Source organism: Elaeis guineensis, chromosome 13 (genome assembly GCF_000442705.2).
Source record: "Elaeis guineensis isolate ETL-2024a chromosome 13, EG11, whole genome shotgun sequence".
In the NCBI taxonomy this organism is placed as follows: Eukaryota; Viridiplantae; Streptophyta; class Magnoliopsida; order Arecales; family Arecaceae; genus Elaeis; species Elaeis guineensis.
This window is the reverse complement of record NC_026005.2, coordinates 15,652,669-15,673,056: the sequence shown is the minus strand read 5'-3', so window position 1 is coordinate 15,673,056 and position 20,388 is coordinate 15,652,669. Positions and strand designations below refer to the sequence as shown.

Here is a 20,388-nt window from a genome sequence, read left to right as displayed (position 1 = left end):
TTTTTTTTTTTTTTTGTTGCTAAAGAGAGCCAGAGGAGGATGATCTGGCACATTTAATTTCTCTGAGCACGAGCACAGAGTCTTAATTTTTATTGAAGAATATACAATTCGAGATCAAATTTGGCTAAATAAACGATCTCCTCTCCGTTATATATAGACGAATTCAACAGGTGAATATGTATCATGACATTTAATTGCAATTCGATATTCATCGTTATTCGAATCCAGATCACGTCATTAAAAATAAAGATCTATCCTGCTGGGACGCCACCACAATGACAACTATTGGGTATAAAATACCCACAGCCGAAGTCCTCAGCAGAATCGGCTCCAGGAGGTCCGCCCGGACTCCTACGGGAGCCGGACTTCGCCTTTAACTTCAATTGCAGAAAGACTCCGCCCGGACTCCTACGGGAGCCGGACTTCGTCCTCGACTCCAACGGCTGCAGACAGACTTCGTCCGGACTCCTACGAGAGCCGGACTCCACCAACAATTTCAACCGCAAGTAGACTCCGCCCGGACTCCAACGGGAGCCGGGCTCCGTCCTCAACACCAGCTGCCGGTAAGCCTTGTCCGGACTCCTACGGGAGCCGGACTTCGCCTTTAACTTCAATTGCAAGAAGACTCCGCCCGGACTCCTACGGGAGTCGGACTTCGTCCTCGACTCCAACGGCTGCAGACAGATTTCGTCCGGACTCCTACGGGAGCCGGACTCCGCCAACAATTTCAACCGCAAGTAGACTCCGCCCGGACTCCTACGGGAGCCGGGCTCCGTCCTCAACACTAGCTGCCGGTAAGCCTTGTCCGGACTCCTACGGGAGCCGGACTTCGCCTTTAACTTCAATTGCAGGAAGACTCCGCCCGGACTCCTACGGGAGCCGGACTTCGTCCTCGACTCCAACGGCTGCAGACAGACTCCTACGGGAGCCGGACTCCGCCAACAATTTCAACCGCAAGTAGACTCCGCCCGGATTCCTACGGGAGCCGGGCTCCGTCCTCAACACCAGCTGCCGGTAAGCCTTGTCCGGACTCCTACGGGAGCCGGACTTCGCCTTTAACTTCAATTGCAGGAAGACTCCGCCCGGACTCCTACGGGAGCCGGACTTCGTCCTCGACTCCAACGACTGCAGACAGACTTCGTCCGGACTCCTACAGGAGCCGGACTCCGCCAACAATTTCAACCGCAAGTAGACTCCGACCGGACTCCTACGGGAGCCGGGCTCCGTCCTCAACACCAGCTGCCGGTAAGCCTTGTCCGGACTCCTACGGGAGCCGGACTTCGCCTTTAACTTTAATTGCAGGGAGACTCCGCCCGGACTCCTACAGGAGCCAGGCTTCATCCTCGGCTCCAACGGCTGCAGACAGACTTCGTCCGGACTCCTACGGGAGCCGGACTCCGCCAACAATTTCAACCGCAAGTAGACTCCGCCCGGACTCCTACGGGAGCCGGGCTCCGTCCTCAACACCAGCTGCCGGTAAGCCTTGTCCGGACTCCTACGGGAGCCGGACTTCGCCTTTAACTTTAATTGCAGGGAGACTCCGCCCGGACTCCTACGGGAGCCGGACCTCGCTACCGACTCCAACCGAACTTCGACCGATAAGTCTGGACCCCCCAGGCAGGCCACAGTAACGGACAACACTGCTCCACTTCCTGCGGCGGACTCTACGTAGCTCTATCACTCCCTGACAGACCGCAGTAACGGTCACAGCACTACTCCACTCCCTACGACGGGTCTCGCGCAGCTCCACTACTCCCTGGCAGACCACAATAACGGCCACGATCCTGCTCCACTTCCTGCGACGGATACCGCGCGATTCTCGCATCTGCTGGCGAATCGCAACAACAGACGCCGCCCCACTCCCCGCGGCAGACTCCACGTGGCACACCCCGGTGATAGCCACGGGTCCACTCCACTACTCTCCGCAGCAAACTCCGCCTGACCCAGGGCAGCCCACTGCCAGACGGTTACAGACGTCGCTATCAGGCTACTGCCCCCTCCGCCTATAAAAGGGGGGGCTCCAGATACGTTATTCTATAAGCTCTAGTTTTTACCTAAAACTCTGCTAAATGCTCCGTTCGAACACTCCATTCTTGTTGAGGCAGAGAACTGACTTGAGCGTCGGAGGGTCTTGCCGGAGCAACCCCACCTCCGGTTTAGATTTCCTTTGCAGGTCCCGACGGCGACCGCGATTTCCTCAACTCCAGCTTCTCCGGCGCAAGCGGATTTTTGCACCAACAACAACCATTCTTTAAAAGATGTCACATGTCATCGGTATTCCAGCTGAAGTTTTGTATGACTAAAAGAAAAACATTTCGACCAGTTTTTGTCTCGCTGAGACAAGATAAAAACTTTTTCCACCCCTGTTCCAAAAGAACTTCGATTCTTAAAATGCTTATCTTTAGAAATAAAAAACAAGTCCACTCTTTAAACTTTTATTCAAGACTAATCTAGAGCACTTGAACTTAGTTAAGGCCTACTTAGACCATGAGCTTGAGAACGAGGGACTGAGGACCTCCATCCAATTCATGAGACGTTAAGGCCTACTCAGACCATGAGCTTGAGAACTAGGTATTTTAATCATGGTGTGGACCAGCTTCTTTGCACCCGCTATAGGACGCATGTGATGGACCAATACTTCATTACAACTTAATGAACTGGGGGAAAGTAACTCACTTCCTCCATATTTCCTCAAAAAAAAAAAAAAAAAAAGAAAAGAAAACTATGTATGTATGTATGTATGTATGTATGTATCGGAGAGCTTATTCTAGGATTTGATGAACCAAGGGGCCTGAGCAAGGACCTTATCTGAGGGCTGCTCAGAATTGCTGAGAATAGCAGTGTCGAAGAGCAGAAAAACAAGGCTTAATTTCCAGAGAGATTGGCTGATCGGTCACATGCCTGCTGTTTTTATTTGCGGTATGGCTTCCCATGCCAATCTGGCTTCTGGCTCCCTTATCAGATCAATAATTATTGTACATCTGGGATTGTCTTCCATAGAAAACATAAAATTACTTTCCAAAAAACAAGACCGCAAGCTTGTGGCACCGTGACTTGAGACCCGTTATCTTTCAAGTACTTCGGCTTCCATTTAAGCCCATAGTGCACTAGATGACTTCAGCCTCTTTTATTTATATAAAAAAATAAAATAATTATAACCATCCAAGGAACAAGCACCTATTTATATGTATCGTTTAGTACCGAATTCTTAAAAATATATGTTTTTGTGTGTCTGTGTGTGTGTGTGTGTGTGTGTGTGTGTGTGTGTGTGTGTGTATTGCGCCTTTCTTGCTGATGTAAGTCTTGGAATTGGATTGCTGCAGGATAGTAAATTCCAGATTTTGAGGGCTAATATAGCTGCAAGCATGTATAGGACTGGCAGACTAATTGCTTTGACCTATCTCAGCTGATGGTTTATTGTCATATTGTCTGAGAGAAAGACAGGAGATATCTGAATTGCAAGTGTTAAGGTTCATACATTGAGGATACATTTGGTTGGTGATCGAAATCGAAGTCGGAATAAATTAGAATAGAAATCAGAATGATCAAAGTATGGGACTCTCCCCAATCAAATATATTCTTTGAGATGTTTGATAATTCAAGTTTCGAAGGCAGAATCTCTAGTTGCTGGATAATGAGATTTGGTGATTAAAATAACTCCTGTTTTTTTTTTTTTTTTTTTTTTAAAGAAAAAGACAATCCCTGGACAACCCATAGCCACCCTTAAACCTGCTGCAGTCAAGGCATTGCGTAAAAGAAGATGAGGAAGACGAGAATGACTAGTTGGTTCAAGATTTGTAGTTGGGTATCCAAGTCCAAAATGTCGAAGATAATAATACAAGATATGTGAATTTATGAACTAAAGTATTCTGCCTGAAATCTGCACCATATGTAATGTACCGTAATATAAGTTCTTGTTTCTTTATACAGTATGTTATGTCTGCTAAGCGAATGGACTTGCAGGTCGCGAGGTAAATGTCCAGTTCATATCTGATAACCTTATCCTTGTACAGTCATTCTTGAAAAGAGGGCATGGGTCAAGAACTGTACTATTTAGAAATCAAAAATACTCCAAAATGAAAATTTCTATGATAATGAGAAAAACATTTCCATCAAGCTGTGTACCGTTAAATTTTTTTGGAATCCAAGGTAGAAAATGGTGGACCTGATGTGGTTAGAACTTATCCGAATGTGGCCCATATTAGCACGTCAATGGGCTTTTTTTTCTTATATGTTCTGATTTAGATTCTGCATTTAAGAACTGGGTCTTTGAAAAGAATGGTAGGATTTGAATATGGTTGTTATGATGAGGGATAAATTCTTTTTTCTTATCATAACCGAATATGAGACAATGCCCATCTTGATACTCTGTAGCTATCTTTGATGGGTGAGGTATGTTATAAAAAAATACACTACAAAATTGGTCTTTAACTCATGCAAGAGTGCTGGTGAAGTTCTTTTCATCAAGATTGCTCAGAATCGGTGTTTGGAAAATTAAGGTGCTGCTCGTGGATGCGAGGAGCATGTACTGATCTTCTTTCATATTGTGGCAAGATCCTAGTATCAACGAATAGTGGCTTCATCTTCCTGTAAGACATCTTGCTCTATAAAATTCTACAGAGAAAGCTCTACAGAAGTGTCGGTTAGATTTTTTTTTTTTTGCCTCTTCCAATTGAAGGTGGCATATTAGCCAAATAAAAATTGGATAGTTTTTTTTTTTTCTGTAACAAGAAAAAGCTTCAGAACTAAAATTAAGTAGAAAGAAAGCAAGGAGAAGTGATGTAATGTCATTTTGGTATTACCAAGAGTCCCATGGAGCACAGGAAGGAGAAGTTATAAGTATCACTATGCTAATTTTTCTGGAATTAATGAGCCTGGAGTGAAGGAGCTGAGCTAGGACTCACCCAAGTGCTGCTCAGATGGGTAGAAAGCAGCAGTCCCAAAGCATAAGGAGGTGAGATTGACGAAGAATTTTATCAAGGTTTCAACTAAGAGGATGTTTATTGCATTTGATATGGATCTGTTTTGATTGCAGGATCAATTAACCTCGGTCCCTGTCAGAAATTGATTACCTTACGTTGAAGGGCAGATATATGGACCATATAAAACAGTTAATTTTTTGAGAGTGGATTCTGTCCCTTTTAGCATTTCCAAGTGGACCTTTAGGATACTACGTCCTACTGGCATGCAAGTGGTACCAATAAGGATCAAAGTTAGCTTCACTTATTGGTAGAGCCTATTGTGTTGTCAAATGTAATTGTTTCGCTCATCTACTTTTGGAGATTTTTCACTTCTCTTGTCATTGTACTTGAGCATTAGTTCCTTCTCTCATGATCATCCTTGGCTTTTTGATGCATGGATCATAAAATACGACACCAGTTTTTCATCAAAATTACTTATCTTCTAAGGATCTTAAAAGGTCAGGTTCAGTGCTATGAATCTTATTTCTAAAGAGTGGTGATTACCATGAAGCTGGCTTCACTTAATATGATCATCCTTGGCTTTTTGATGCATGGATCATAAAATATTACACCAGTTTTTCGTCAAAATCATTAATCTTCTAAGGATCTTTTCCATGTAAAAGGTCAGGTTCAGTGCTATGGATCTCATTTCTAAAGGGTGATGATTAGCATGAAGCTGGCTTCGCTTTGTATCTCCATCCTTCTAGACTTTTATGCATGCATCTCATTTCTAACGAGCGATGAACACAAAGTAAGAAACAAAGAGATCCCTCGTCCCCTGCTGTAAGGAAAGACCTCATCATTAAATCATGTATAGAAAATGTGAGCACAAAACCTTTTACTTTTGAATATTACTAATGTATAATACTTCAAAGTCCACAAAAAACAAGTGCAAGAAGGTTGAGCAAGGTAACAGCTATCCATCTGGTCAAGGAGAACAGTTCAGTGCAGCAAGTGGGCAATCTTCAGGTGGGCAGATTAGCCAAGCTAATTTGGGATGATCTTTACCTTCTTCCTCCTGATACGTAGATCAAACTTTTATACCAAGAAAAAAGGCCTGTTGAACTTTGAACATTTATTTTAGTTTCTTTCTTAGGAATGGGCTGATAATTAAATACGACACATAAGCATGCAGGTTGCCATCTTTTCATCCATTAAATCTCACCATCCCATAGTTCTGCAAGGGATTTATATGGTCCATCAATTGATACAAACTCCAGGCCTGGAAATCCTTTCTGCTGTGGAATTTGGCGAATCTTGTGCCTCTCTTCTTCATTCAATTCCCAATCCAGTATGTCTAGGTTCTCTTTCATCCTCTTCTCATCAAAGCTCTTCACCAACACGCAGTCCCCTTGCTCATACACCCACCTTAGGCAAACCTGTGAGGATGCTAACAGATGTAATCCTATTTTGTATAAAATGTAATGACTAGATCCTACAAATCCTATAGAATTCCTAAACTTGCTCAAACGAACATTTTAGGCTTTCAAGGAAATCACTCCACTACTTCAAATTTTCCAATTAATTCAGCAACTTACCTGAGCCAGAGTCCTTCCCTTAGCTGCAGCTATCTCTTTCAGAACATCACATTCCATTACACAACCTGTGCCCCATAGAGTCCCTCTTGCTCCTAAAGGCGAGTATGCGCAAATTTGAATTCCTTTGGCGGTACAAAACTCTCTCAACTTCTTTTGCTGCCAAAGAGGATTCACTTCAACCTTACCAAAAAAAGTTGGTTCCAATGGTCAGAGTCCGCTCGATGCTGCGACTAGAGCCAGATAATAAGCAAAGCCAAATTCACCTGATTAGCAGCAGGAGGAATTCTCGCAGTGGCAAGTAATGTTTCCAGCTTCTTGCAAGAGAAATTGCTGACACCAATGAATTTTGTTAGCCCGAGCTTCTGACACTCCTCCATGGCCTCCCACACTGAGTTCATGTCAAATGGTAAAAGCTCCTCCTTTGGAAATGGCAGCTCGTACCTTCCTGGCTTCGTGCTTGCGGGCCAATGTATGAGATAGAGATCGAGATACTCCAACTGAAGGTTCCTACAACAATCACAGAACCATCTATCAAGCCTTGTCCTCCCAAAACAGGAACGTTAACAAAACACAAACTTCCAGCTGAGAAGGCCTCATGGAAGGATTGAGTAGATTTTTGTGACAAGGAAAGCATCAATACTGATATCAAAGTAGAAAGGAGCAGAAAGAAATGGTTTTCATGTCAGCATGGTATTACTGAAGGGTTCTACGCAAAGCAGGCAGGACGCGGTCATGGTGGACATCACTGCACCACAGCTTGGATGTGATGAAGAGCTCATCCCGGGAGTTGACCAGCCCGGAGCGAAGAGCCTCAGCAATGGCCTCACCAAGAGGCTGCTCAGATTGGTAGAGAGCGGCAGTATCAAAGTGTCGGTAACCAAGCTCGATTGCCCGCAACATGGCTGATCGCATGGTATGGGATGGGGCGAAGGGGTAGACTGCAGTGCCCATGCCAACGAGGGGCATGGCTTTTGAGCCTGAGCCCAGTGACACTTCTGGGATATTTGGCATATTTGGGATGGAGTTGTGAGAAGAGAACGCATCCTCAAAGCTAATAGATAGATGGTGGGAGGAGCTTTAGATTTTCAGAATCCAACCAAAAAGATCGCACTCCTTGGTCTCACATCGAAAGCTGACAGCCTTACGCTTATGGATTGGCATATGGGCAAGAAAATTCAATGATGCTATGGGGAACCCGCCGCCCCTGCTGCGCCACAACGTGTGGTGCGTCGTTCTGGCCATCCATCACACGATACATAGCTAGCAAACAATTTATGCATGTGCATGCATAGCTAGCAAACAGTTTATGCATGTGCATGCATGGCATGCGCATTGTTTGCTTTCTACCGTATGATGGACCACAGTGCGGGGCACAGCACTTTACGATGCATCACGGGATCCATGCTCTACCATGGGAGTATGTCTGGTTCCGCGTTCTTAGCTACGCGTGCCGAAGCATGCATATCAATCCTCTACAAGCTTAATCCTATCAAATTCCTATGGTTCAAGTACATCACAGATTTTTAATGGTTGTGCAACTAAGAGGTTGCATCCAATTTATATGGGAAAGCTTGTTTTACATGAGAACATATGTTGTTTTATGTGGTTTGAAATATTGTTTATCGTAGGCCCTGGAGCAACATTCCTGAAACACTAAATGGAGGCTCAAGCTAGTGGCACCCTCATCCTGCATGATATTCTATTCTTACTTAGAAATATATATGTATTTATCATCTACATTTTAATAAAAATAAGTATGGGATTGTTGATGCTCTACCACAAACCGAAAATATGGTTATGGTAATTCAGAGCCGACCACCTAAATGTTATCGGATCTAATATACAATAATTTAATATAACTATTTAATATAATTTATTATATTAAAAGATGTATTTGCTATACATGTTTTATGATCATAGTATCTTATAGCATGAAATTTATATGAATAATAACCATTGTTAATTTTTTATTTATTATTATATCAGTGTTGCTATATGAAAATTTTTACTGGACTATAAAACTCATAACTTTTTTTTTCTTTCCTTATTCAGCTATAGGATGTATGTACTTGACTATCATTGGGATCACCAATGAAAAGATTGAAAAGATAGAACTTTAGTAGCACTACTTAGATGATTAAATTTTATAATTATACAAGTTTTGTTATTTGTTTGGATTGAGATCATTAGTTCATTGAAAATTTGATGTTGTAATGGATTTTAAGTTCTTGCATATCCTTTAAGATCTCATCTTGGGAGTGTGTAGCCGTATCACATGGCCGCAAGAGCTAGGTTAAGGGCATGACAATTTGCCTATAAAAATTTGTCGATGTTTGCCACATGCCCAAGTTATGGAATTTTTTCTACAAATCTTTTTAGATGAGAATTTCCTACAAGTTGAGTTGTAAAGGATTTGTTGCCATACATCTGGGGCATTTGGATATTCTTTCATGTTATTAGGAAACTTAGAGGATATTCTTATCTTCGATTTCACCAGGGACGCATGTAACACATCTCAAGCTAACATCAATAATGCCAAGGAATTGGATAGCTTCACATATTCATAAATCATTTTTCCTTGTTTACCTATTTGCTCTGCCACCAACTAGATGAGAGGCTTCAAGAGTGATAAATTTTGCCCATTTCTTTGTGATGTGTATTTGAGTCAGTTACTTCTTTTATTATCTTCTTTAGATTTATTGTGCAAGCATTTCAAAGTCTATCCTAGTCTATAGCTAAATTTATACGTCAAGGATCCTGTCCATACAAAATGGCTGATTCCCACACATTTCTCAATTATGAGTAATCAAACAATAGGAGTTCTCAAATATGTGAACTAGATTCTATCTCATTAATTACAGATAGGTTTTTCATAAGGTCGAAAATGTTATCCACACATAGTCAAAAATCTGTCACGAATGAGTTTCCCTTTCATTCATTCTTTCTTTTTTTTCTTTCTTTCTTTCCATTTTAAGTAATATAACGTATTTTTTCTTAAACTCATAATAAATCTTGCAGGTGATATTAACTAATCAGTGTAATCAGATCTCTCCTAGTTGCATTCATCCAAATTTACGCCCACAATTTACAACATCTTCCATAGGGACAAGTCACAGAATAGTTCTCATATAACTAAATGTTGCCATTCAGCTCGTCATGCTTTGATCCGAATGCATTGTCAGGGGACGTTGCAAACAACCTATAAAGCTCCCTTTTCAAATAATAATGCCTTAATATGCTGCATGTAAAAGATGAACAAAGTTTATATAGGCATAACTAGGTTTTACAAGGTATTCGTCCATTATCAAATAAGCAAGCAGTTCGAATTTTAAATTTATACAAAACATAATAATATGTCAGGTGTCCAACTAAGAGAAATCACAACCCATCACTGATGCAAAGTATTTCACACCTCTCCATCCCAGTAATCAGCATGAGTTTTGTAGAAACTGGTTGGTGATACTAATGGATGAGCAAGATTAAACCTTTCTTGTGGCAGAAGGCTCAATTTCTCCATGTCTTCTGCAGACAAACACCAATCAAATATTTCCATGTTTTCTTTCAACCTTTCTTTGTTATAACTCTTTGGCACAAAGCTAACCCCCTGCTGGAAAGCCCACCTTAAACAGACCTGTCCATGCAAGAAATGTATCCTGATCAATACTATGTAATGATGTGTTCCAAAGAATTGAAACATCCTTAAAGCACGAATCCAATAGTTTTTGAGGAGAAAGCACTGATCCATTGTTAGCACCTATTATAGAATTAACAAATCAGGAAGTAGAATCTTGAATCAAATAAAAACTACTTAACAATATATAATTTTCAACATTTAAAGTATGAAATAATCAAGTGCAACTCAATTCCCAATGGACAAACAAGAATTGCAAAACTTCAAATAAAACTATGCAGTTACCTGTGCTCTGCTTTTTCCCAAAGATTGGGCAATTCTTTTAATCTCTTCTGCTTCGAGAACTTTATTACTACCCCAAAAGGCTCCAAACGCACCCAGGGGAGAATAAGCACTTATGTGGATACCTTTTTCTTGGCAAAATTCTCGTAATTTCCCCTGCTGCCAAACAGGATGCATTTCCACCTAATGCAAAGAGATAGTACCAGATAACAATCATACACACATTTGAATTTTTTTCTACAAAAGGCTATCTTTGGTGGTACATTTAGATATTAGTCATGAAACATTAGCAAATATATTAATTTATATGTCTAAAGGCAGTCGCCTGCTATTATGAAAAACAAAATATCTTGCACCTTCTTTTGAAAGAAAAGGAACATTATTTTATTTTCCCTTCTTGTTTTCCTAGGAGTGATTGTGTTGTCATTCTTTAAGCGTCAAATCCTGGGTTTCCTTGGTATTGCTCAAAAAAATAAAAAATAAAATTATAGTTACAGTTGCTAATAACCAGCAATTCTTTCTACATTTACCAACCAATTGTCCCTTGTTAAGATTAAAATATTGACCCAGGGTCAAATTTAAACTTCACTCACAAATTGTGAACTATTTTGCAATTACCTCATAGTCATAGCAGGAGTCGATCATAGAACGCTAAGTTCAAAAATAATTTAGACATATAGTTCAAAGATACTAATGGTCTTATCTACTTATCAGTTCATGATTGTATAAGACCTTTATAATTCCAATTCTAAGATTTAAAATATCAAATTTGCTGTTGGATCATAACTAAATATTACGCATGGAATCAAGAAAAATTAATTGTGCCATATCAGAGCGGTAAGGTAAAAATACTTTTAGATGTATGCTGAGTGACTTCTAAAAATCTAGCTAACAACAATTATATCTGATTAATGAAAAGAACCGTGATTTTTCCTTTCATCATAGACCAATTGCAATTATTATCATTGTTGGGATATACCGACCGACGACCCCGACGGACGACTCCGACCGACGACCCCGACCGGCCGACTGGCCGACCGACCGACCGACCGACTGGCCGACCGACCGACCGACTGGCCGACCGACCGACCGACCGACTGGCCGACCGATCGACCGAACGCCATCACCGGCCGATTAACGGCCCTTAACCGACTGAGGATGTGTCGGTCGGGCATACTTTTCCCGTTCTCCCGACCGACTGAACCTGAAGGTCTGATGGCCGATTCTTGCAACACGCCCGGCTGGCCTTCGGAGGAACCCCAACCTCCATCCGACGCCGCACAGCTGGCCACCGACCTAGGGTCGGTCGACTCTTCCGATCGCCGTACGACTGCCACAAACTGTCAGCCCTGACAACGGCATGCGGCACTGCCGCCTAGGGGCATTGTCAACCCTAGTGATTTGACAGCCCCACGACGATGGGACACTTTTACGGCGACTCTGACAGTCTACAGTGAGTTGACAATTCCTCAATTGTCCGCGCCATTAATGACGGCGTCATACCACGCTCCACTATATAAATCGGGGAAGGCAACAGTGCAGGGGATCTCCACTTCGACTCAAAACCGCAGGCTTGCTCCCCCTCTCTCTCTCTCTCTCGATTGAGCTCTCTGTCTTCATTTCACTGTTGCCCAGTCACCTCTCTAACTTGACCGTCGGAGGGTCCCCGCCGGAGCCGCCTCCGGTCAGTGTGGACTTCCCTTTTTTGCAGGCGCTCGTTCCCGGCGATCAGGCGACGGGGGGATTGGCCGCAACAGATTGGCGCGCCAGGAAGGGGCTAAACGACACGGCACCAAGCCTTCCCAAGCAGAAGATATTAATGACGAAGACAAGAGCCCAGCGATCGAGGGTCACCGGGTCGGCGAGGCGCTCTTCCCACCGGGAAGAGGCCTCCCCGCCACCCTCAGCAGCGGAGCCCAGCTCTCCACACCCCGCGGTGACCACGGAGGCGCAGATCGCGGCCATCGTACGGCAGATGACCATACTGACGGACGCGGTCAAGAGCCTCCAGCAATAACCGGCGGCCCGTCCGATGCCCTCCAGGAGCAGCCGCCGACGCCCGCGTCGATCCCCGTCGCCTCCGCGCGAGCGCCCGCAACCGCGCTCCCACGGAGAGGAGGAGGGACGGCCATGGCGCGATGACCGACAGTCCCGGCAGCTCTCTCCTTCCCTGCTGAAACGGGCGAGGAAGGAGAAGCGACCGCGAACGCCGTCCGCCTCCCTCTCGGAATCTTCCGGAGACTCCACTCCTGGGGTCTCCCAGCACCGACGGACGGACGACTACAAGCGCAGGTTCGAGGAAATCGACCGTCGGCTTGCGCAGTTGCAGGTGGACGGTCAGAAGTCTTCGAACGACGTCGACTTCCAGACCGCCCAACCTCTCTCCCGACTCGTTCTCGATGAACCGATCCCCAGTCGGTTCAAGATGCCGCACGTGGAGTCTTACGACGGCTCCACCGACCCAATCGACCATTTGGAGAGCTACAAAGCTCTCATGACGATTCAAGGGGCAACCGACGCTCTCTTTTGCATCGACTTCCCCGCCACGCTCCGCAAAGCTGCCAAGGCCTGATACTCCGATCTTCGATCGGAAAGTATCCACTCCTTCGGACAGCTCGAGCATTCCTTCGTGGTCCATTTCAGCACCAGTCGGAAGCCGCCACGAACCTCGGACAGTCTTTTCTCCCTCAAGCAAAGAGAAAATGAGACTCTACGACACTTCGTGACGCGATTCAACGCGGCCACGCTTGAGGTCCGGGACCTCAATGGAGACATGGCCATCTCGGCCATGAAACGGGGGCTAAGGACATCCCGGTTTACCTACTCCCTGGAAAAAACCCTCCCCCGAACATACGCCGAACTGCTGGAGCGCGCGTACAAGTACATGCGCGCGGACGAAGGAGCTTCCGACCGGCGCCTGACTTAAGGCACGGGCCGAAAAAGAAAATGGAAGAAAGGTCGGGCCTATGCTGAACCCAGCAGGCCCTCCACCGATAGACGGGTCTTGCCCCGACGACGGAGTCCAAGACCGACGCATCGCAGGTATGACTCCTACACCCCTCTCCCCGCTCCTCGTGCGCAGATCCTGATAGAGATCGAAGGAGCGGAGAATCTACGACGGCCTCGGCCTCTGAAGGCAAAAGGCCTCGACCAACATGGCCGATCGTCGATCGTCGAATCAACGGCTCGATCACCGATCGCCGAATCAACGGCTCGATCATCGATCGTCGAACCGACGGCCTCGGCCTCTGAAGGCAAAAGGCCCCGACCAACATGGCCGATCGTCGATCGCCGAATCAATGGCTCGATCATCGATCGTCGAATCAACGGCTCGATCATCGATCGTCGAACCGACGGCCTCGGCCTCTGAAGGCAAAAGGCCCCGACCAACATGACCGATCGTCGATCGCCGAATCAACGGCTCGATCACCGATCGTCGAAATCGACGGCCTCAGCCTTTGAAGGCAAAAGGCCCCGACCAACGGCTCGATCACCGATCGTCGAATTAACGGCTCGATCATCGATCGTCGAACCGACGGCCTCAGCCTCTGAAGGCAAAAGGCCCCGACCAACATGGCCGATCATCGATCGCCGAATCAACAGCTCGATCACCGATCGCTGAAATCGACGACCTCAGCCTTTGAAGGCAAAAGGCCCCGACCAACGGCTCGATCATCGATCCTCGAATTAACGGCTTGATCATCGATCGTCGAACCGACGGCCTCGACCTCTGAAGGCAAAAGGCCCCGACCAACATGGCCGATCGTCGATCGCCGAATCAACGGCTCGATCACCGATCGCCGAAATCGACGGCCTCAGCCTTTGAAGGCAAAAGGCCCCGACCAACGGCTCGATCACCGATCGCCGAATTAACGGCTCGATCATCGATCGTCGAACCGACGGCCTCGGCCTCTGAAGGCAAAAGGCCCCGACCAACATGGCCGATCGTCGATCGCCGAATCAACAGCTCGATCATCGATCGTCGAATCAACGGCTCGATCATCGATCGTCGAACCGACGGCCTCGGCCTCTAAAGGCAAAAGGCCCCGACCAATATGGTCGATCGTCGATCGCCGAATCAACGGCTCGATCACCGATCACCGAATCAACGGCTCGATCATCGATCGTCGAACCGATGGCCTCGGCCTCTGAAGGCAAAAGGCCCCGACCAACATGGCCGATCGTCGATCGCCGAATCAACGGCTCGATCACCGATCGCCGAAATCGACGGCCTCAGCCTTTGAAGGCAAAAGGCCCCGACCAACGGCTCGATCACCAATCGTCGAATTAACGGCTCGATCATCGATCGTCGAACCGACGGCCTCGACCTCTGAAGGCAAAAGGTCCCGACCAACATGGCCGATCGTCGATCGCCGAATCAACGGCTCGATCACCGATCGCCGAAATCGACGGCCTCAACCTTTGAAGGCAAAAGGCCCCGACCAACATGGCTCGATTGCCGATCGCCGAATCTATGACTCCGTCGTCGGCCTGATCGACGAATCGCCGAACCAATGGCTCAATCTATGTCTCGATCGTCGAGGACATATCGAATTCTACAACGGAGATCGAAGGAGCGGAGAATCTACGACGGCCTCGGCCTCTGAAGGCAAAAGGCCTCGACCAACATGGCCGATCGTCGATCGCCGAATCAACGGCTCGATCATCGATCACCAAATCAACGGCTCGATCATCGATCGTCGAACCGACGGCCTCGGCCTCTGAAGGCAAAAGGCCCCGACCAACATGGCCGATCGTCGATCGTCGAATCAACGGCTCGATCATCGATCGCCGAATCAACGGCTCGATCATCGATCGTCGAACCGACGGCCTCGGCCTCTGAAGGCAAAAGGCCCCGACCAACATGGCCGATCGTCGATCGTCGAATCAACGGCTCGATCACCGATCGTCGAAATCGACGGCCTCAGCCTTTGAAGGCAAAAGGCCCCGACCAACGGCTCGATCACCGATCGCCGAATTAACGGCTCGATCATCGATCGTCGAACCGACGGCCTCGGCCTCTGAAGGCAAAAGGCCCCGACCAACATGGCCGATCGTCGATCGCCGAATCAACGGCTCGATCACCGATCGTCGAAATCGACGGCCTCAGCTTTTGAAGGCAAAAGGCCCCGACCAATGGCTCGATCACCGATCGTCGAATTAACGGCTCGATCATCGATCATCGAACCGACGGCCTCGATCTCTGAAGGCAAAAGACCCCGACCAACATGGCCGATCGTCGATCGCCGAATCAACGGCTCGATCACCGATCGCCGAAATCGACGGCCTCAGCCTTTGAAGGCAAAAGGCCCCGACCAACGGCTCGATCACCGATCGTCGAATTAACGGCTCGATCATCGATCGTCGAACCGACGGCCTCAGCCTCTGAAGGCAAAAGGCCCCGACCAACATGGCCGATCGTCGATCGCCGAATCAACAGCTCAATCACCGATCGCCGAATCAACGGCTCGATCATCGATCGTCGAACCGACGGCCTCGGCCTCTGAAGGCAAAAGTCTCCGACCAACATGGTCGATCGTCGATCGCCGAATCAATGGCTTGATCACCGATCGTCGAATCAACGGCTCGATCATCGATCGTCGAACCGACGGCCTCGGCCTCTGAAGGCAAAAGGCCCCGACCAACATGGCCGATCGTCGATCGTCGAATCAACGGCTCGATCATCGATCGCCGAAATCGACGGCCTCAGCCTTTGAAGGCAAAAGGCCCCGACCAACGGCTCGATCATCGATCGTCGAATTAACGGCTCGATCATCGATCGTCGAACCGACGGCCTCGGCCTCTGAAGGCAAAAGGCCCCGACCAACATGGCCGATCGTCGATCGCCGAATCAACGACTCGATCACCGATCACCGAAATCGACGGCCTCAGCCTTTGAAGGCAAAAGGCCCCGACCAACATGGCTCGATTGCCGATCGCCGAATCTACGACTCCGTCGTCGGCCTAATCGACGAATCGCCGAACCAATGGCTCAATCTACGTCTCGATCGTCGAGGACATATCGGATTCTACAACGGAGATCGAAGGAGCGGAGAATCTACGACGGCCTCGGCCTCTGAAGGCAAAAGGCCTCAACCAACATGGCCGATCGTCGATCGCCGAATCAACGGCTCGATCACCGATCGTCGAATCAACGGCTCGATCATCGATCGTCGAACCGACGGCCTCGGCCTCTGAAGGCAAAAGGCCCCGACCAACATGGCCGATCGTCGATCGCCGAATCAACGGCTCGATCATCGATCGCCGAATCAACGGCTCGATCATCGATCGTCGAACCAACGGCCTCGGCCTCTGAAGGCAAAAGGCCCCGACCAACATGGCCGATCGTCGATCGCAGAATCAACGGCTCGATCACCGATCGTCGAAATCGACGGCCTCAGCCTTTGAAGGCAAAAGGCCCCGACCAACGGCTCGATCACCGATCGCCGAATTAACGGCTCGATCATCGATCGTCGAACCGACGGCCTCGGCCTCTGAAGGCAAAAGGCCCCGACCAACATGGCCGATCGTCGATCGCCGAATCAACGGCTCGATCATCGATCACCGAAATCGACGGCCTCAGCCTTTGAAGGCAAAAGGCCCCGACCAACGGCTCGATCACCGATCGTCGAATTAACGGCTCGATCATCGATCGTCGAACCGACGGTCTCAGCCTCTGAAGGCAAAAGGCCCCGACCAACATGGCCGATCGTCGATCACCGAATCAACGGCTCGATCACCGATCGTCGAATCAACGGCTCGATCATCGATCGTCGAACCGACGGCCCCCACCTCTGAAGGCAAAGGGCTTCGACTAATGCGGCTGGCTAACTTGCCGACTTAGCTTCGACTAAGAAAGGCAAAACGCCAAGACGACCGCAGTCGTATTCGCGACATACCGATCTGGTCACGACCGATCGAAGGATATTCGGCTTGCCACCATTTATCATACATCCCGACGCATACGTCCGACCAAGGGCCGGACAATGGATATTCGACTTGCCATCGTTATCTTATCCGAATACGTCGGATGCTACTCGACTATCAGATTCTGCGGAATGATCGTGTCGACGAGCAACATTCGGAGGTTGGCTGACCTCCAATCCGACGTGCATGCTCGACCTACAGTCGGGACGACCGATATTGGATCGTTCGTTGATGTGATCGTCAGAGTCGGGGCAAGAAAAGACGGAAAACCACTCCTTTCGTCCGAAGCCGTCGCCCACGTGTTCACGCGAGCCAACACGACATTGGGCTCAGGAGTGGGGGGGGCAACTGTTGGGATATACCGACCGACGACCCCGACGGACGACTCCGACCGACGACCCCGACCGGCCGACTGGCCGACCGACCGACCGACCGACCGACTGGCCGACCGACCGACCGACTGGCCGACCGACCGATCGACCGAACGCTATCACCGGCCGATTAACGGCCCTTAACCGACTGAGGATGTGTCGGTCGGGCATACTTTTCCCGTTCTCCCGACCGACTGAACCTGGAGGTCTGATGACCGATTCTCGCAACACGCCCGGCTGGCCTTCGGAGGAACCCCAACCTCCATCCGACGCCGCACAGCTGACCACCGACCTAGGATCGGTCGACTCTTCCGATCGCCGTACGACTGCCACAAACTGTCAGCCCTGACAACGGCATGCGGCACTGCCGCCTAGGGGCATTGTCAACCCTAGTGATTTGACAGCCCCACGGTGATGGGACACTTTTACGGCGACTCTGACAGTCTACAGTGAGTTGACAATTCCTCAATTGTCCACGCCATTAATGACGGCGCCATACCACGCTCCACTATATAAATCGGGGAAGGCAACAGTGCAGGGGATCTCCACTTCGACTCAAAATCACAGGCTTGCTCCCCCTCTCTCTCTCTCGATTGAGCTCTCTGTCTTCATTTCACTGTTGCCCAGTCACCTCTCTGACTTGACCGTCGGAGGGTCCCCGCCGGAGCCGCCTCCGGTCAGTGTGGACTTTCCTTTTTTGCAGGCGCTCGTTTCTGATGATCAGGCGACGGGGGGATTGGCCGCAACAACCATATTTTCATTAACTCATACCATATTTTTAATAATATTGTAATATGTTGTTAGTATATTTTTGAAACTCTGAATCATTTGGTAAAGACTTCTGCTAATCTGTAGCCCGACTAGTACACAAACGCGCATATTTGCATAGTACGGATATAATAGGATTTTTCTCCGATATGAAGGAGAAGGACAAAGGTTCCTTTTGACTATTAAAACTTTATAAAAGATAGAGTGCAAAGAAAGAAAAAGAAAGAAGAGCATCCAATACAGTAGGGGAAAACAGAGCAAGTAGAAGAAGAACAACGGTACGAGAAAATAAATGATCAAGAAAAGAAGAAGAAGAAGAAGAAGAAGAAGAAATCAAGTACTCTATCAAAGCTAGATCGATTTTGTAAGATTGTTGTCAATCTAAGAAATTACCAACCATGTTGCAGATGTAGTACATAGTTCTTCGAGCATTAAGTATGTGAATCCCCGGTAAAGAGCCTACCTGGTTCACGGCAGGCAGGACTTTAGCATGGGTGAGGAGTTCGGCTATCTTCTTGCATGTGAAGTTACTTACTCCTATAGACTTGGCCAGACCTTGCTGCTGGCACTCCTCCATCCCTTCCCATACACTTGGGATATCCACTGGAAGAATGTCATCACTTGACATTTCCATCTTCTTCTCTCCTTTTAATCTAATTGGATGATGAATGAGGTACAAATCCACATATTCCAACCCAAGAACTCTGCACATGTGTGTAAGCATGCAAATGAATTCCAAACTAACACCATCTGATCTGTGTATAATAAACTATAACAAAATTAAAAATAAACAAAGAATAGCTTAGTATTGGTCTCATATCAAATGGTGCATATGAATCTCCACAAGCTTCAATACAGGACACTGCTGCAGGTTTTTCAACGTTGTAATTGATGAGAGATGAAGTGTTAACGCTCGCCATCTCATCCAGGATTGCTGCCTTTATCTAGTTTTCACAAAAAAAGGGATGATTCTTAGGTATATGATGAGGGTTTAGATCTTACTCAAGGGAGTGACGGAGAGCAGGCAGGACATGGTCTTGGTGCATGTCGGTGCACCAGAGCTTGGTGGTGATGAAGAGCTCGTCTCTGCTCCCGATGAGGCCTTTCTCGATGGCGAAGGATATGGCCCGGCCGAGAGGCCTCTCCGAGCCGTATACGCTAGCTGAATCAAAGTGGCGATATCCGAGCTCCATGGCATGAACCACGGCCTCGAAGACGGTCTGCTCTGGTGGTTCGGGATAGGTGGCCGTCCCCATACCAAGTACTGGCATCCCCCTCCCTGAATTCAAAACTATCTCCGGCACCACTCCCATGTTTCTCTCCTCCACTCTCTAAATTTTTTTTTTTTTTTTTTTTTTTTTGGCCCTTTTTGATGATCTCCTCTGCTCTCTGAATCACGGAGGCCCTATAAATACCAGTGTTTGTAAGCCAACACAACTCTTGTGTAATGTCTAATAATTGGTTGGAGTTCCCAAAGAAGACAAATTAGAAAGCAGCTTTTTTTTTTTTTTTTTTTTTTTTGACATAGAGAAAATAGATTTTTTATGAAAATAAAATTTTCATATTTCATAAAATATATATATATATATATATATATAATATTAAAAGTTCAATTTTCATTAACTAAAAGTTAAGATTTTATTTTTTTTTTTTTTAAATTCTTAAGCTTTTAGGTAGAATGGGATAACATCTACTTTTTATTGGAGATATAATATATATTAAATATATTTTTTTCAAAAATATAATTATTCGACCAAATACAATATATTTTGTAATATATCACTCTCATGATCAATCAATCATATAAAAAATATATATATTTTTAAATATTATATATTTAAGCATCAATTTTCTAAAAATAATATTTTTAAAAAAAAAATTTTTGAAGTCTTGAGTTGTCACCTGATTAG

The 20,388-nt window shown here is 46.8% G+C and overlaps 2 protein-coding genes across 3 annotated transcripts; both read right to left on the bottom strand.

Annotated features, from left to right (window-relative positions):
- Positions 1-5,784: 5,784 nt before the first annotated feature.
- Positions 5,785-7,556, bottom strand: LOC105056368 (deoxymugineic acid synthase 1-B). Its single transcript, XM_010938538.2, has 4 exons — positions 7,197-7,556; positions 6,763-7,006; positions 6,500-6,679; positions 5,785-6,340 (listed from the first exon to the last, which is right to left on the bottom strand). Exons 1-4 carry the CDS (start codon positions 7,508-7,510, stop codon positions 6,116-6,118), a joined length of 963 nt encoding a protein of 320 aa, XP_010936840.1. The 5' UTR covers positions 7,511-7,556; the 3' UTR covers positions 5,785-6,115.
- Positions 7,557-9,744: 2,188 nt separating this feature from the next.
- Positions 9,745-19,860, bottom strand: LOC105056367 (7-acetyl-epi-neemfruitin B aldo-keto reductase). Of its 2 annotated transcripts, none has more exons than XM_073247914.1 (4): positions 19,481-19,860; positions 18,942-19,182; positions 10,416-10,595; positions 9,745-10,253 (listed from the first exon to the last, which is right to left on the bottom strand). In XM_073247914.1, the coding sequence occupies exons 1-4, from the start codon at positions 19,789-19,791 to the stop codon at positions 9,906-9,908; spliced, it is 1,080 nt and encodes a 359-aa protein (XP_073104015.1). In that variant the 5' UTR covers positions 19,792-19,860; the 3' UTR covers positions 9,745-9,905. The 2 variants fall into 2 exon arrangements, with proteins under 2 accessions (XP_073104015.1, XP_010936839.1); XM_010938537.4 differs by having other exon boundaries at positions 9,745-10,130; positions 19,481-19,856.
- Between the last annotated feature and the right edge of the window lie 528 nt (positions 19,861-20,388).